At 35.8% G+C, this 17,200-nt stretch overlaps 1 protein-coding gene across 5 annotated transcripts in view; it reads left to right on the forward strand.

Annotated features, from left to right (window-relative positions):
* Window positions 1-17,200, forward strand: part of CASK (calcium/calmodulin dependent serine protein kinase) — a 233,173-nt gene that overhangs the window by 198,944 nt on the left and 17,029 nt on the right. For 3 of the 5 annotated variants that reach the window (XM_075714072.1, XM_075714083.1, XM_075714064.1), the window contains 6 exons: window positions 2,433-2,518; window positions 4,418-4,486; window positions 10,206-10,274; window positions 11,636-11,671; window positions 14,474-14,670; window positions 15,959-16,074. In XM_075714072.1, coding sequence (XP_075570187.1) covers window positions 2,433-2,518; window positions 4,418-4,486; window positions 10,206-10,274; window positions 11,636-11,671; window positions 14,474-14,670; window positions 15,959-16,074 — 573 coding nt within the window. The remainder of the gene's footprint in view (window positions 1-2,432; window positions 2,519-4,417; window positions 4,487-10,205; window positions 10,275-11,635; window positions 11,672-14,473; window positions 14,671-15,958; window positions 16,075-17,200) is intronic. The other 2 variants (XM_075714103.1, XM_075714094.1) reach the window with 1 other exon arrangement.

Raw genomic sequence — 17,200 nt, forward strand, 5'->3', positions numbered from 1 at the left:
GGAGATGCTCCAGAAGAGGGGTTTTAATTTAAGTGCACTATGGAAATTATTTGATACAGGGATATTACTGAGTCTGATTCTCATTCTAATATTTAATTCCATCAGATTTATATTTTGAAAAATGCCAAAGAATCTTTGTACTATTCCAGGGCATATACTCTTTCTGATTCAGTATGTTTGTTTAATAACAATTACACTCACTTCAAATACAATTTATCTTTGGCATGATACTGTCAACACAGAGCCTCATTTTTTTTATAATATTTTTTAAAGAATTGGGTATTGAATGCCTTCCTGGGAAAGTCTGCCAAAACTGAACTTTCAAAGTGTTTCACTAGAGATTTGGTCATTAATAGTCTAGATGTGAACTAGATTAATTTGAAATTCAGATGCAGGACTGTTGCATTCATATTCAGAAAACTATCAATTGTGATCATTTTTCCAGTGAAGAGTGCAAGAAGAGTTGTGATGAGTCTTTTTTATTATTTCACTCTCAGCAGATCAGCTCCTGTAGAATCGTTTGGAGCATTTAATGTGGCTGAAGGACTTACTCTTGAGAGTACTGCAAGTTTTTGTAAACTTTGGGCTCTCTTCTGTAGTACTGCCAAGTGAGCTTCTGTTTTGCAGAAGAGCACCCAAAGGGAATCATAGCAAAAGATCTTTTCAGGATTCTACTCCGTGGTTCAGGCTGTGCTTTTGTTTAGCAGGCACACAGTTTGATTTTCATACATTTGTCCAGCTGAAAGTTTTGCTTGCATGGTATTCTTTGGAAAAACTGACTATTTTCATTCAGGAAAGAATTCTAAGGATTTTTCAGTGTCATGGTTTAACCCCAGCCAGCAACTAAGCACCACGCAGCCGCTCACTCACTCCCCCTACCCCGATGGGACGCGGGAGAGAATCAGAAGAGTAAGAAAAACTCCTGGGTTGAGATAAGAACAGTTTAATAATTGAAATAAAATAAAGCAAAATAGTAGCAGCAGCAGTAGTAGTAGTAGTAGTAACAATATAATAATAATAGTAATAATAATATACAAAACAAGTGATGCCCAATGCAATTGCTCACCACCTGCCAACCGATACCCAGCCAGTTCCCGAGCAGTGATTGCTGCTCCCCGGCCACCCCCCCCCAGTTTCTATACTGAGCATGACGTCATATGGTATGGAATAGCCCTTTGGCCAGTTTGGGTCAGCGGTCCTGGCTGTGCCCCCTCCCAGCTTCTTGTGCACCTGGCAGAGCATGGGCAGCTGAACAGTCCTTGACTGGTGTAAGCAGTACTTAGCAACAACTAAACCATCAGTGTGTGATCAGCATTCTTCTCATACTAAATCCAAAACACAGCGCTATGCCAGCTACCAGGAAGAAAATTAACTCTATCCCAGCCGAAACCAGGACATTCAGGATTCTAGTTGATTGACTTTTTTCAGGTAATTTTCCATAAATAAGTTTTAGCTTAGGAAATGTTTGCAAGTTGCTAGTTTTCCAAGTAAGAGTAATTATATTAGGTACAGTAATTGTATTAGGTACAGTATTTAGAAAAGGATACTTGCATGAATTATTTAAATCATAGAGCAGAAATAAATAGATGTGAAGTAAATGGGCTTGTCATATTTCACTATATATGAAAAACATCCTCTGGCTAATAATAAACCATGAAAGCTTTTTTGGAGAACTGGTAGAGAATTAGGTGGGCCTGAGCTACTCAAGTCAGAAATTATCATCCAAAAAGAGCCTCCTAGGTTGCTTCTAATCCTGAAGATAATTAATTCATTCACTGCCTCCTTCCTGTTGAGCTTTCGTAGTGTCTTAGAGCCATGTTGTACCATGCCGTTCCCATCCCAGCTTCAGCAGGTCAGTTTATGACTTGCCTAAGCTAAGTAGATATTTGTTTCATCGTCTGACATTATAGGTAGTCACACCAATCATTTACATTCAAGCTGAGGTCAAGTGTACATACAGAAAATGCACACTGTAACTATGGGAAATCAAATCAGAGAAAGGAAAAAACATAGCAGTCTGACAGATGAAATTAAGACTATGTCCAGAAGCTGAACTGCATTAAGTAGTCATCTGATAAAATGCTGCTTGAATATCTCTGTTGAATGTTTCCAGCTGACTAGTTACAAGTGACTTTCTTTTCAGTGTGGGTGTTTTTGCAGTGTCCTTGTAAGGGACCGATGTTTTCCCCATGTACTTTATAGGGTGCCTGGGCATCTCATGCCAGTGTATTGACTGCACTCTTGGAAGACAGATTCGTAATCTTTGGTAGCTAATGCATAGCTACCAAAGTCCTTTTCTGAATGTAGCCAAAAAAACTTATTTTAATGTTGTTTCACATTTATGCCTTTGTATGAATATTAGTACTGTCTTACAATTATCTCAATTTGTAGAAACATGTTTGAGGTGATTGTGTGTTTTGTTAACTCCACAGGTACGCTACATGTAGGGGATGAAATCCGAGAAATAAATGGAATCAGTGTGGCAAATCAAACTGTAGAACAACTACAAAAAATGCTTGTAAGTGCCCAAAATCTTTCTCATGTTCTTTATAAAAGTGCCTGTCTTATTTTGACAAAACTTTTGTGTAATTGCATTGTGACTTCCCCTTTTTCTTCTATTCTTGATAGCCTACATGTGCATGTAACACAGTCTTCCTGTGTTCAGCTGTTAAAAGCATTCTACAGGCTCTCCCCTGGTTTTTAGTAATGGCTGTTTTGCACATTGTACCCAGGAATGGTAGAAGGCACCTGTAGGTGTCCTTTTATTTATTCCATTTAGTCCAATGGAAAAGATCATTGACACTCAACCAATCCTGACAGATGTATGTCTGACCAGCTCTTAAAAAACTTGAGTAATGGAGGTTCCCCAAACTCTCCAGGCAGTTGACTTTAGTGCATAACTCTTCTAGATTTTATAAAGTTTTTTCTAATATCTGAGTTTCCTTTGTTGAAATGCAGGAGTTTCTTCTCTTGTCTCTAGTAGACATATCAGAAAAAATACTGCTTTCCTCCTATTACTCATCCCAAGTTAGTCTAGAAAGATCATCACCTTATTTTAAATCTTCAGTCTACACTAAGTATAGTCACCAACTATACTATGAGAGAAAAGAAACTTTTCTTGCCTATTGATATGATTGCTACAGAAACACAAAGACAATAAATAGAACCATTCAGGGTGGAAGTAACCTCAGGAGGTCTCCAGTCCAATCTCCTGCACAAAGCAGGGTCAACATTGAATTCAGCCCAGGTTGCTCAGGGCTTTGTCTGGTTAAACCTTGAAAATATCCAAGGACAGAGATTTGACAGGACAGGCACCTCTTTGGGCAACCTATTCCAACACTTAATTATCATCATAGGGGAAAACGTGGTCCTTATATGTACCTGGAACATCCCTTCCTTCAATTTATAACTATTGTGGCTCATGGTTATTGATGTTACAAAGAAAAAAAAATATTTTAAGCTTGGACAGTCTGGCTTTTTGCAGGAAAACTGCATCTTGGGCCTTGCTACTAGAGTCAGTTTGATATTCCATAACACTTGCAAATTTTTCTGCATGCAACCCTAATCTTGGGATCTTGGATGACATCACTAATCTTTTTGTTGTGTCCAGAACTATACAGACAAGCTTCAGTGAGTCCAGGCGAATACCTTTTTTTTTGGCTCACAATAACCCAGCCAAAGAGAGAAAGGAGAAAAACTCCAAGATCACTTGAAGTGATCTGCTTACCTTTCTGCCCAGATCGGGTCCTGCAGTTGTCACCCTTGTGGTGGCACTTATATTCAAACTGTCATTTAAGAAAATACAGCTGAGCAAATATGTTGCCACAATCTGCTGCTATTCTGCAGTTACTACTTGTTATGAATATTCTTATACTAATTTTGTATATTTGTATATTGCATTTGTAAATGCAAACTAGCAGACCCCATGTTCTGTTCTGATGAAAGACTATTTCTTACATTTCTGCCTTTAGTAGAGTAACATGCAGCTTTCCAGAAACTATGAATATGCTTTTGCTATTTAACGTATATGATGAAAGGGAAGAAAATACCACTTTAGTAGCAAAGACTACGTGGATCACAAGAATATAGCTACAAAGAAAAGATTGATGTGGAAGAAACCTACACATCTGTGAATTCCTCACCTTAAAATATAGCTGTAGGTTCTAGGCATTCAAAAGCTGGTCAGGCGAACAAACTAATAATGTATGTTTATCTTTTAGATTAATGAGAGATGATCTAAGTGTTTGTTTCTAAGTGAAATGACAAATGAGCCATAGCATTTTAGTTTTTCTGAATATTTACTTTAGGCAAATGTACTGCTGCTCTCAAACTATGATGCTTTTCTTTGATGTATTACTGATTTGGAGATTTTATCTTCAGTGTCTTAGTCTTTAAAGAAGTGCCTCTCTTTCTGCAGAGGGAAATGCGTGGAAGTATCACCTTTAAGATTGTGCCAAGTTATCGCACGCAATCTTCATCCTGTGAGGTAATGAATTTAATGAACCATCCCATTTCTTCCTCAGTCCTGTAACTAACTGCCTGCTGATGGCTGAATGTTACTGCTTTCTGGGAGATTGTTTCTGCCTGTCCTGTTAGATCACGCACACCAATTTTACAACAAAGATAACGGAACACGAGTAGGTCCCACCTACCTACTCAGCCCTGCCTTCATATTCATCTCATCAGCACCTTAACTAACTCTTTACAGCCTATTTAAAAAAAAATAGGAAAGGGGATCCTCAACTCATGCATTTAGGAAGCCCCTTTAAAAAAATTACAATTTAAAGCTCATTCTCCAGGAAGTCTATTAAAGTTCCTAAGCTGAGGAACAATCCTTCTTTTTTTTAGGCATTAAACATTATTTTACTGCTTTGGGCTGTTAAGGGTTAATTGAAGAATCTGTTTCTGTATAACCCTGTTGAGGTAAATTTGTGATGGTTGTCTGTAACAGTTACACATGGCTTAATATTGTTTCCATGAAAAAATGGTATTTGTCATTACAGAAGAAAAACAGATTTGGAGTTAGTTCTTGTTGAACTAGAAACTTGGTATTACGGTTTTTGCACAGTAACGTTTAATTCCCTTCTGCTCACAAAGTTACGTTCCAGATTGCAACTGAAGGGAATTAAATTCTAGAAAATGGCTACTTGAGAGATACTGTTCCAATTTAAGCATAAAGATGGCATATGCACTATGTAGATGATGGCAGTCTTTCTGTGCCACATGCTTAACTGCGCAAACAGTTCCCAGATTAGAATTCCAGGAGTGAAATCACAGTCCCTGTTGAAGTCAAGCACCTTATCCTAATTAGAGCTGTGATTTCACCCTAATTGTTTTTGTGTCTCAGCAGATGCTAGAACACACAGAAACTGCTATTGTCATTGTCAGAACAATCTGTTTGAAAGAAAAAAATTACTGCTTTTTGGTTGCCTTCTGTACTTTTAATAGAAGTCAACAAGAACTAAAAGGTTTTAGAGGTAGAAGGTTTGACAAATTTTCACCTATGAGGCCAATTTTCTTAAAAGGTATAAATATGAAAGCAAAAGTTTTTCATTAAATGCAAAGGCTTTAAAAAAAACCCTCATATAGACATTCTAGAGTGTGCTGACAAATTTATGTATTGACTTCTGTGCTGTAAATAGCAGTAATAATAAAAGATATCTCACTTCCCAATATTAAAATATAGAAATTGGTGAAACTATATACCTGCTGGGAAGATTATTATTTGGAGAAAATAACTCAGCGTGCAGCTTTAAATTAATACCATTAGGTGTCATTTTAGTAGTAGCAGGTCATCTCTTTTCCTTAGCTTTGTGTCCTTAGGTTCTTCATGACTATTTATTTCACAAAGAGAGGAAAATGGACTCTTACCTTCCTTTGGAAAAAACAGCAAAACTAGAAATGTGTGATCAAAGACAGAGGAAAAAAAATAAGCAGACACTATGACTTTGGCTGGATTTTCAACTGTTACAAAAAGCCAATATTTTTAAATCATCCTATTAAAGCATCACCAGTCCTTTGGAACAAAGAGAATTTTTATTCACAGAATTTTTCAGGATTGTGATTCAGATGATGAATCAAATTCTTGATCATTGATAAAGGCTAAAAATGAATGTGGGATGACATTACTAAGACACGAAAAGCTTGCTTCTAATGCTCTCTAGCAGGATAAATTCAGAAATATTGGGTCTTCACTAGTATAATCTTACTAGTTAAGGTATTTTTTGGCAATATTTCAGTATAAATTTATGTTTGGTTCCCCCCCTCCCTTCAGTCATGGACGGCTGCTCACATAGTATAGTTTTACCAGAAAAGGAATATAAAACAGAAGGGATAATTGGGGGTTTTTTTGAGGTTCCTACCATGATCACGTCATTGGATTGCAAAACATCTTGTTAATCTTGAATAAGAAAAACTAAATATTAGTAGAATGAGAGGTGATCTGCCTTTTGTATAGAATCTGTCTATCTGCCTATATATGCAAAGGTGAGGGGGGTGTGGGATTTTATTTTTTAAATAACTGAGATTTACATTTCACTTGCCACATTTTTCTTCTTTCGTAAGCATTTAAGAGAAGTGTTGTAGTGTCTTCTAAATATTAAGCCACTTTTGCATATTTAGGGGAGTCTTGCCCCTATAGTATGTAATGGCACTTCAGTGTCACTAGGCAGTTTCCAAAAACCTCGGTTTCAAGTTTCTCAGGGATTTGTAGCTTTTCCTGCACCCATGCCTTCCATTCAGTTACCAGGCCTTCTATTTCGTGGAACAGACTTGAAAACATAATACTTATGAATTCTCTTGTATAAAAATTTGATCAGCTGATCTACTGTGAGATGACCTGTTCAGTCATTGGTGTGGCAAATGGCCTGAGTTACGCAGATATGTAGATTATGCAGCAGCCACATGATGTTGTGTTTTCTGCTTCAGATACCCAGGAAATAACAGACTTACATAAATATGAACTTAAGTAATTATTGCAACACATTCTTCTTATGGCTGATGACCATGTACACTGTTTATATGTTTCAGCTTTAGCCAACTGAGTAAGCATTTTGCTCTAGCTACATTTGCATTCTTACTTTGTACTGACAAAACACCCCGAGTAACTTTTTATAGCGTCAGATATGTGAGAATGGTAAGGGAAGTACTTTTTTTTTTTTTTCTTTTTTTTTTAAATCTGGTGGTAATCACCATGGATTTTTTCCTTTAGTCTCGCAATATTTCCATTAGTGCTCAGACTATAAGACCTTTTATAGTCTTAAACCTTTTTTACATTTGTATTAAAAATACTGCCAGAAAGGTTCCTTGACCAAGACTGAAATTGAAACGTATCTTCAGGTTTTTGGAGAGTCTGTCAAATTTTTTTTGTGTATCTGGCAACCATTTCATTAATCCAGCTGTTCTTGTCAGTATCTAATTTGATCAGGCCACATCTAGTAGGCATAATTGACTTCTGCTACAGGATTGCATATCAAATGCATTTATTTATCATTCAAAATCCACACCTAAGAACAAGGAATCAACAGGAAACTAGTTTTGCCATCATTTGGAAGTAATTGTGATTGTTTCCTCTAAGGCTTCAGCTGCGGTGCTTGAACTGAAGAGCAAGGATCTGAAAGACTGCCATTTTGTTATTTGGCTTGGGGCTAGGCAAGATTGGGAAGTCTAGATAGTCAAGTTAATATAAGTATGATAACACTTCTACACTACTCGGAATCACTGGATCCTTCAACTGTTTTTCTACTCTTTTCCCCAGGAAAACTAGGGCTTTTTCTGATTTATTGGAGAAACAAACTCACAGCCACAGCTGAAGTGTTCCAGTCCAGTTCTAAGCAGTCCTAGCATTCTACAAGGATCTCTCTATTCATTGATCTGTCTCATTAGACTGTGCATAATACAGTTTTTCTCTTAACTTTTGAGTCTGATATTATTTGAAAGAAAGACCAGGTCCCTAGGAAATTAAGAATCTACATGCCTTTGAAATTGTGGCTGAACCACCTAATTTTTTAAAAATTGTACATACGCTTCTTCACTAGCTTGATAGATTAATTTCTTACAGTTAGTACTGAAATCACCAGTAGCACTGAAAATGTGTATTTTCCTCAGTATGTTATGATGAACAATTACTTTGAGTAATATGCCGTCTTCTGTTGAGAATTGTTGGAGGAATACAAATCAAAACATTCTCAAACCAAGAAAATTTCCTTCAAAGGGAGAAGCCTTCAAGAGAGTCCAAAAATAGTGGCATTCTCCAAGTTACTCTAAACTTCGTTTTCTCCAAATGACATGGGTGCTTGCATCACTTTCCAAAGCTTTCCTTTGCTAAACCATCACTGACTAGCAGATCATAACAAACTAGGTGTAAAAAAAAAAAAAAAAAAAAAAAAAAAGGTAAAATTAATTTTTCACGTCTTCTTGAAAGTGAGGAATTGGTAGAGACAATTGCAGAGCAAGCAGAAAATCTCTTTATAAAAGAAGGAAGTCACTGCTTTTTTGGACAAAAGTATCTCCTAGCTGCTGTTTGATAAAGGTGATGTTGATAATCCTGTACACACAAAAAAGGAATAATTGTTCCTATAGGCTTTTCTTTTTTCTATTTTTTTTTCCAGTAATGAATAACTTATTTCATCTCATTTGAACATTTTAAACTTGTTATGCTGGAGAGATTTTGTAAACAGAATTAGAGCTGATTTTCCCCAGTCCATTACATGTTGCAAGTAATTGTAGGAGCCAAATGAGCATTTTGTTCTTATGCATGTAGCAGAAGTATACAGACCTACATACTTTGAACAACAATGACTTTACAGCCATAATGTTGTCAGATCTCTCCTCAGCTGTGTTAAAATCAAAGCAAGCATCTGGATAGCTACACATGGAACTTTCTGTGAAATCATATCTAATGAGTCCACAAAAAAGTGCAGAAGTTCTACATGAGTTTGTTGCACATCAAGCACAGAGGCAGCAAGAGTGATGAAGTATTGCCTGTCATTTTAACCTTTCTCGATGCTTTTAAATAGCTATGAGTGCTATCGCATAAGTAGTAGAAGTTTGAGATATTAGTAGAGGACCTTTACCTGATTAATGTTGTTACATGAGCAGTTTAGCTCCAGTTCTGGTTTTTAATTTGTTCACAGAAGACACTTGTATTGACAAAATATGACAGGGATGACTTTGTTTTCTTTGAAAACTGTTTTGGCCCTTTTTTTCTGCTATCCTTGACGTTATGCAAAATTACCAGACATTCCTAAATTGACCTTTGACATGGAGTATTATATTCCAAAATTCCTTTGGGGGTAAAGAGGATTTTTTTTTTTTCACAATGTATGACTGAGTTATTTTACTTCCTGAAGAGATGGCTCAATTATCTGATCTTATGGAATTAAGTACTATACAATCAAAATGGCAGGTGAAAAAGATTGTTCTACAGGTGACTTTCTTGCCTCCGCAAAACCCAGTCAGAAATTCCTGTTATCCTTTCTGTAGAATTTCCTGGTATGCACCTTGCATCTGCTGTCTCCTTGCTGAAGTGTGGGACCACACTGGTAGTCTGAGTTAAGAGAGTTGGCTTTTTTCAAGTGATATATTCTGGCAAAGTTTAAGGTTTTTAAGCCTATAAGAATGTTGGAGGGAAAAAAACCCCACCCTCAGTATGCTGTAAAATGGATGAGGAGGGAGATGAGAGTATCCAGCTTCCTTCTCATGTGTTAGCTTCAGTGTCTTTGAGACGCTGCAGAGAGCTGCATCTTACACAGTAGCCACTGATCAACACTGACCTCCACCACATAGCTGCAAAAAGATTTAGAAGTGTCTTTAAAATGGAATATATGCCTCATTCTATTGAAAGTATTATTCAGTATATGACTTCCAGGTAATCACCTTTAACAAGGACACCAGTATGACTAATGGCCTTTAGCACTGTCAGCCACATGGGATCTAAGAGGTCCCAGATACTCAGTGATTAAAAAGCTGTTTGATTGCTAAGGCAATATAAAAATAGTTATTACCTAGGATATGTCAAAATGTCAAACCTGAATCTTAAACTATGAAAAAAGTTTTCAGATTTCTGGAGTTTGTAGTGTGGAAGCTTTCACAGATGAAGCAGCTAAGCAAATGGTTGTAAGGCTGTGGATGTAACTGTTCTTTGAAATATATCTGTGTTCCTGTGATAGTGTTGTGTTGTTAATGAACCTTGTGTCTTATTTCAGAGAGATTCCCCCTCTACATCCAGACAGTCCCCAGCTAATGGTCATAGCAGCACTAACAATTCTGTTTCGGTAAGATTTCCAGTTCCACACAGAGAAAGTGTGAAAGTTTTGTTGGTGCTCATCTGCCATTACTGTTATACTTATCGTGTGGTCAGTGGAAAATTTTGTCCTGCTGATAGAACCGAGGTTATTACATATGTAACTCCCCATTTTCTTTTTTTAAGGGTTTTTTCCAACATAGTATTCTCATTAAAAGTCATCTAGTGAATTAAATGTTAATAACAGTAACGCGATGCTTCAGTCATCCTTAAATCATTGTTAACAATTTCCTCAAAACTAAGCGAAGGTTTAAAGTGGAAGTTTTATTTCCATCCTGAACTTTGGAAGCAGTGTTTGAAGAAAGAATAACTGTGCAGTTGGTATTTCAAGACATTTTAGACTCTTTTTAAGTTCTGTGTTTTGAGAGACCTCTGGAACGTGTACTGGTTTCCGCTATCTGAGTTAACGAATTGGTGTGCCCTCTGCTGTTGTGGTACGTGCACATACTTTGTGAAATATGTGCCTTGCCTGGATATGAAAAGCAAAAGGAAGTGGCTTTAAACTGCACTACAAACCAAGCTATTATCATCACATCTTTAACACAAAGTACTTCTGTTTCATATGTATTCAGGTAGAAAGATGCTGTTGATCTCCTGTTTCTCTAAAGTATATTAACGTTTAAAATTTGTGGTGTTTATCATTTGTCATTGTTTGGACCAATGTAGTAACTGTACACGCAAGTTCCTTCGGTAAGAGTGCTGTCGATATCGTGAGTTCATGGGACTAGCTAAAAAAAACCAAAAAGAAACAAAACTGAGTAACTACTCCTTTAACTATTAAAAAAATTACAACTTAGAAATCATTTGCCACAAGGTAAAGTGCTTATTAATTAATACAATGAAAAATAATTGTGGATGAAAAATTTAAGACATTTTGCGAATTAACTGAATTTGTAACACGATTAGTAGTTACAATCTTATTCCTCAGCACAATTAATTACAGTATACATTTTTAATAATAAAATCTTTAACATTTATAATAGTCATCCTTCTCTTTTAAAAACAGGACTAAGTACTAAGTGGAAAAGGCATTCACATAAAGAGCCTCTTTCACTTGATGGTGCTTTTGTGTTGAAGATGCTGAATTATTTATTAAAAAGCACATTCTCTATCTGCTTAAACTTTTTACCTGCTTTCTTCAGCTTGCTGCTAAACAGCCTGGGTTTGATTTTTCTTTAAGAAAAAAATATTTCTAAACATGGGTCAATGCTTTATACTTTTGTCTGACTTACCATTTTACTGTAATGTAGTATGAATCACTAACAAATGGTGTTGTATACCCTTAAAAAGTAAAATGAAAATTTCTTCTCCTGGGTTGACTTTATTCTGCAGGACTTGCCATCGACAACACAACCAAAAGGACGACAGGTGAATAGATATCCTCCATGGGAGTTTTTATAAACTTAGCTGCTAGTGAACATCCCTGCTTATCTTTTTCCCCTTCATATTCTGTATGTGCTGGACTAAAACATTTAAGCTTGGAAAATTTGTTCCATTTTTTTTCATTTTTCTTTTTAACTCATTTGTTTGTGGCTAATTCAAAATAGCATTTTTTTCATGTGTGCATATGTGTAAGAGTTACAAAGTCATTGCAAATTTAACTGGAGATGTTCTTTTAGTTCAGAGTGCATTAATAGACTTACTGTTGTGCAGTGACCTGTGCGGATTTTCATCTTAGTGGAAAGCTCAAATTTATATTTTAGCTGAAATGGAGACTAGTATGGCAAGCGTCTGATACTGTACTCTAAAACATTGTACTGACAAAGATTCTAAAGCTTGAGTTGGTCTATAATTATTAACATTAAGAAAGCTCTTCAAAGAAAAACATTAAGGACAGTTTCTGTTAAGAATTGGTAAGTCTGAAGATAGCCTCTTACATTTTCAGTCCTAAGGCCCAGATTCAGTAACCTCCCTTAACTTTGTTACCTTGATGGTAGTACATGTCATCATGGACCAAAGAAAGATCTTCCCTCTCCAGAGAATTCCAAGAAAGCCCTTAAGGGCTCTGCAGAGGATTCCCTGTGATTTCCTTTGCTGTTTTAAGAATTTTCTTTTTTCTTACTGCAGCCTCCGAATCAATGGATACCATTGAGTGTTTTGTGATTCATCTTCAGTAACTGCTCCATTTGTATACAGCCCTTCCAGAATTTGCCTCTGAATCTTAACTGTGGACTCAACCTCTTCCTCTACCAAGGATTTTAATAGTAACTCTTGCAATTCCATTCAAAAGAGTCAATGGACTCCATGATCTGTTGTCTTTGACAATCTTTTCATACTACTGTCTGGTTAAGTTGCCTGGAATATCTATTACAAGGATGGATTGCTCTCACGTTGTTTCCCATTTTTAAAGCTTACAGCTATATGGTTCTTTCAACTTTCTGTTGTCTTCTGAAGTTTCCAGCTGCCTGAATGTAGTCCTGGAAGGGCTCCATGAAAGAGCTTCCAAACTGTTGTGCTAGGTTTTGTTTTTCCTCTCATAGGGTGTTTTTCCGAGGAGAAGAGTGTTTGTTCAAGGCAATATCAGAATAATGGTGTTCCTCGTACTCGCACCATTTATAGCTAGCTGGTTTTTTCAAGACTCTTTTCCCATTGAACCAGTATATTTTTCTGGTAGCTTGTCATCCTTGAAGACAGTAAGGGCTTGGATAACCGATATATTGCTATCTGTAAGGAAGTCTGTAACATTCCATGAACAGCCAATATATGGCAGATAATGGCTCAAACTGCAGTAGGGACTTGAAAAGCGAGGAAGTTTCTAGATGGTAAAAATACTGCTCACTTTTCTAGACCTGTGTTAGATAAGGTTAATGGGAAATAAGGGATTGGTTCAATACTGATTACTTCATAGAAAGCCAATTACTAAATGAACGTAATTGGTTTCAAAATATCCTATTTTTCAGGTGATTAAAAGGAGTTGGGTTGCTTGTCTAAACTCACACACGCAATGCACAGCAGAACAAGGGTCAGATTTACTGTAGTAAAAGTTGAGTTCTATATTGGCATTATCATCTGATGCTCTCTCTGTAAACAGATAAAAATGCATCCGGTACAAGATAGTAGTGATTAGCCATTTTAAGTTAATTTATTCATATGTTGGGTTGCAGATTGGATTACTATAGAAATGAACTTTTTAAAGTGTCATGAGTAGTGCTAACACTGCATAGTTACAGCTATTTTTGGAGCAGAATTTAAGCAAAGTTAAAAAGTGTTTGTTACAGTTTAAATAAAGGATATTACTTTGCAATGTAATTTTTTTTTAAAAGCCTCGTCAATTTTTAGTAAGAAAATCAGCAGTAGAATATACATGGCTGTCTGAGATGCTATAGGGTGATGTTTAAAGTTCATAAGCTGTAGAAATTACCCATCTTGGACATGACATTTAATTCCTATTTTAAAGTCCTTGGATGCATCAGGGCTGTAATTAGCAACCAAAATTAGAGTTCACTTTATTTTCGAGGGTTGAGACCTTATTAACCCACAAAACAAGGATTATTATTATTATTATTATTTTAAATTGTGAAGTCAGAATCTGAATTCATTCTGTTAATGTTCCTTAGAGAATAACTTACCCAAGTTATTAGTTTTCATTTATTCAGGAGTAGACTTTTACTGAAAAACCCATGCAGACAATTCCGATTCCTCCCAAGTTAACTATATATGATAGGTGGAACACAAGACTTCCTATCTAAAAAAAAAAGGTACTAAATTTTCAATCTAAATACTAAAGATCAGTAAGGTAGCCGAAGTCCTTTATATTGTCCAATAAAATTTCCTGTCATACAGATTTTTAAAATATATCATGGGACTTCAGTTGGAAAGTACAGTACAGTTCAAGTTGTAAGCTACTGGCTTTTAGTCTGCAATGATTCTGATAGCTAATACTGATTTGAGGGACTCAATTTATTACATGTGTTCATTTTTGCTGTTCAGGTTTTACAGTATGTAGAAGATATGAGCTTTCAAAATAACATCGTATGTCTCCATTGTTTGCTGGGGGTTTTTTTTCTGTTTCATTTTCAACTATCACTTATGCTTTTGCCATTCTGTTTCTTCCTTTGCTTGTTGCAAACAGTATGTGTAGCTACATGCACAGATAAAATTTTCACCTGTTACTCTTAATACGGTACCAGTAATAATATTGCAGTGTCTTTTATAAACTCTTTTTTATAGATATATGTAAGAGCACAATTTGAATATGATCCAGCAAAGGATGACCTCATTCCTTGCAAAGAAGCTGGCATCAGATTCCGAGTTGGTGATATTATCCAAATCATTAGCAAAGATGATCACAACTGGTGGCAGGGTAAACTTGAGAACTCCAAAAATGGTACTGCAGGTCTTATTCCTTCTCCTGAACTTCAAGAATGGTATGACTTAATTTTCTATAAGAATTAATTTAGCTTTGATTTTATTTCTGTCTTTCACACTTTTCATTGTTGCACAGTCAGTTCTTCGTATAATTTTTTCTTTTTTAAAAAAAAAAAAAACCCAAGTCTATATATTGCCTCAGTTTGTGTGGCAGTGATTTTTTTTTTTTCTCGTATATGCATAGCAGTAAGGGTTGCATGCAATATCATATGTGTGGTTACATTAGAAAAATAAACGTGTTAATAAAAACTGTGCTTTCTGATATACTATAGGAAACTAGGATTGAAGGCTACATACAAATTCTTTATGTAAGGGGGTCAAATTAATTTCTCTTTCAGGTTCTAAACAGTGTTTTCATTAGTACTGCTTACATGCAAGTGCTGCAGGAATAAGGTGTTAGCAAGACGTCAAGCACAAAGGTCATTGAGGGATTTTGGGGGTTTTCTCTCCTTTTCATTTTTCATGTGAAAGCCAAAAAGTAGAAAGAAATCACAGTGCAAAGATTCTTGAATGACAGATTCAATGAACAGCAATGGCACTGAGTACCGCAAAAGCAATGCAGAGCCTTTAAACAACCTCTTGCAGAAGCTGTTTAGTAAATATTTTAAATGTATCAGCACAAACTCTGGCAAGCAAGTCTTGGGCCATGAAAGTTATGGCCATAACTCAAGAAAGTTTATCAACATGGATCATCTAGCCCAAAATATTTCATACAAGATCTGCTATGTAAAAGAATTAGAGTGCTGTAAAGGGTTTAACAGCACCTGTGCCACCTGGACTGGCTAAGGGAGATTTTGCTAGAAGAGAAACAGAGGTAGACAAGACATTTCATTCCATCTCAAGAGCTCCTTTGCAAGCCCTGACATAAGGGAGACACTGGTATGCATTGCAACAGGAACACTTGCAATACTTATATCCTAAAGATCAACCTCAAAACAGTTCTACAACACAACACAACTTGCTCTTAGTTAGACCGTAGTGGTCTTTTCAGACCTCATGGTCTTCCAGTCTAATCTGCTGCAAAGTGGTCTACAGCCGTTTTAGTAGCTACCGTTCCTCCCATGCTCACTTGATCTGTGAGCTTTAATGGTGTCCCACTAAGAAGATATTCTTCATATCAAAATACCTCTGTATATAAGTGGTCTTAAGTCATCTAAAAAAAAGTTTTGAAAAGTTTACTGTACTCATGTACTATTAAAAAGTCTTATTTTTCTAATCCATTCGGGGGGGGGGTGTTAAAAATACATTGATTACAACAAAAAAAATTTTTTCTCCTCCATATGCCAGGCGAGTTGCTTGTATTGCCATGGAGAAGACCAAACAGGAGCAACAGGCCAGCTGTACTTGGTTTGGAAAGAAAAAAAAGCAGTACAAAGACAAATATTTGGCAAAGCACAATGCAGGTATGAAAAAAAAAAATGCAAGTATCTTTAACAGGCTACATTTTTTACAATCTAAACCTTGCCATTAATTGTTCAGCTGGCGCTGTTATATAAACATAATGAGTTACTTAGGAAAATACAAGTAAAATTCTAATTATGCCAACACTATTTTGCTTGTTCTTTGCTATTTAAACATATAGTTTAATCAGTGAGAGGCAAACTGCAACAAAATAAATGCATCATAATATATCCTAATATAAGCTTACATTGTTTTGTTTTTTATATTTAAAGGAGCACTAGAAACCAACAGGATATGAATTTTGCAATCTATATAACTGTACTGTGCTCTACAGAAGACTTTTCAGTAGCATGCTTGTTAATATGTGTTTATAGTTATAGATTATGTGAAAACATCGTGAAAGGTCATTTTTCTTGAAGCATTACAGCTGGAAGCGGAATAAGAACCATTGCATAGTCAGTGTGTTATTTACAGTTACCAAATAGAACAAACTGTGGAAGATTATCCTCCTTGCAGTGATTCATGCTTGAATCCTAAGTTTTGGGTTTCTATTTAGACTGCTGAAAAATTGAATTGTTTTAGAAAATTTTGTAAGTAGAAGTGTAGAGTAAGAGATCCTTGCTGAGCAAAATTCATCAGTTTTAGTAGTAAAGAAGGAAGACCCCTTCGTTCATGAACAGAATTTAATTCTTTTCTTATTTTAATGTAAAATACTCAATGTGTTCAAACTGTTTCTATTGCTTTTGCATTGATATCGCATACTGTGATGATAATATGTTGTTGTGGTCTCTGGGAGACTTGCAGAGATTTTTATTAGAAGATATACCTGTCCAAACAGTGTAATGGAAGTATTTTATATATTGCATTAATTTCTGGGAGATTTTTTTAGTTGCATTCTTGAACACACCAATTAAACAACATAAATCTTCATTTTCACGTTTCTCCTTACCTGTACAATCTCATAATATATCAGTATGACAGAATTTATGTTTACTTAGAAGTCATTTGAAAATAAAATCTGAGAAAGTCAAAGAACAGTAATTGTCATTTATACTCCTCAATTCACTGTCACATTTAAGATTTTCACAGTTGAATATAAAATTTGTCGTTACCCTGAAAACCCTTACA

The sequence above is a fragment of the Pelecanus crispus genome, chromosome 1 (assembly GCF_030463565.1).
Source record: "Pelecanus crispus isolate bPelCri1 chromosome 1, bPelCri1.pri, whole genome shotgun sequence".
NCBI classification, from domain to species: Eukaryota; Metazoa; Chordata; class Aves; order Pelecaniformes; family Pelecanidae; genus Pelecanus; species Pelecanus crispus.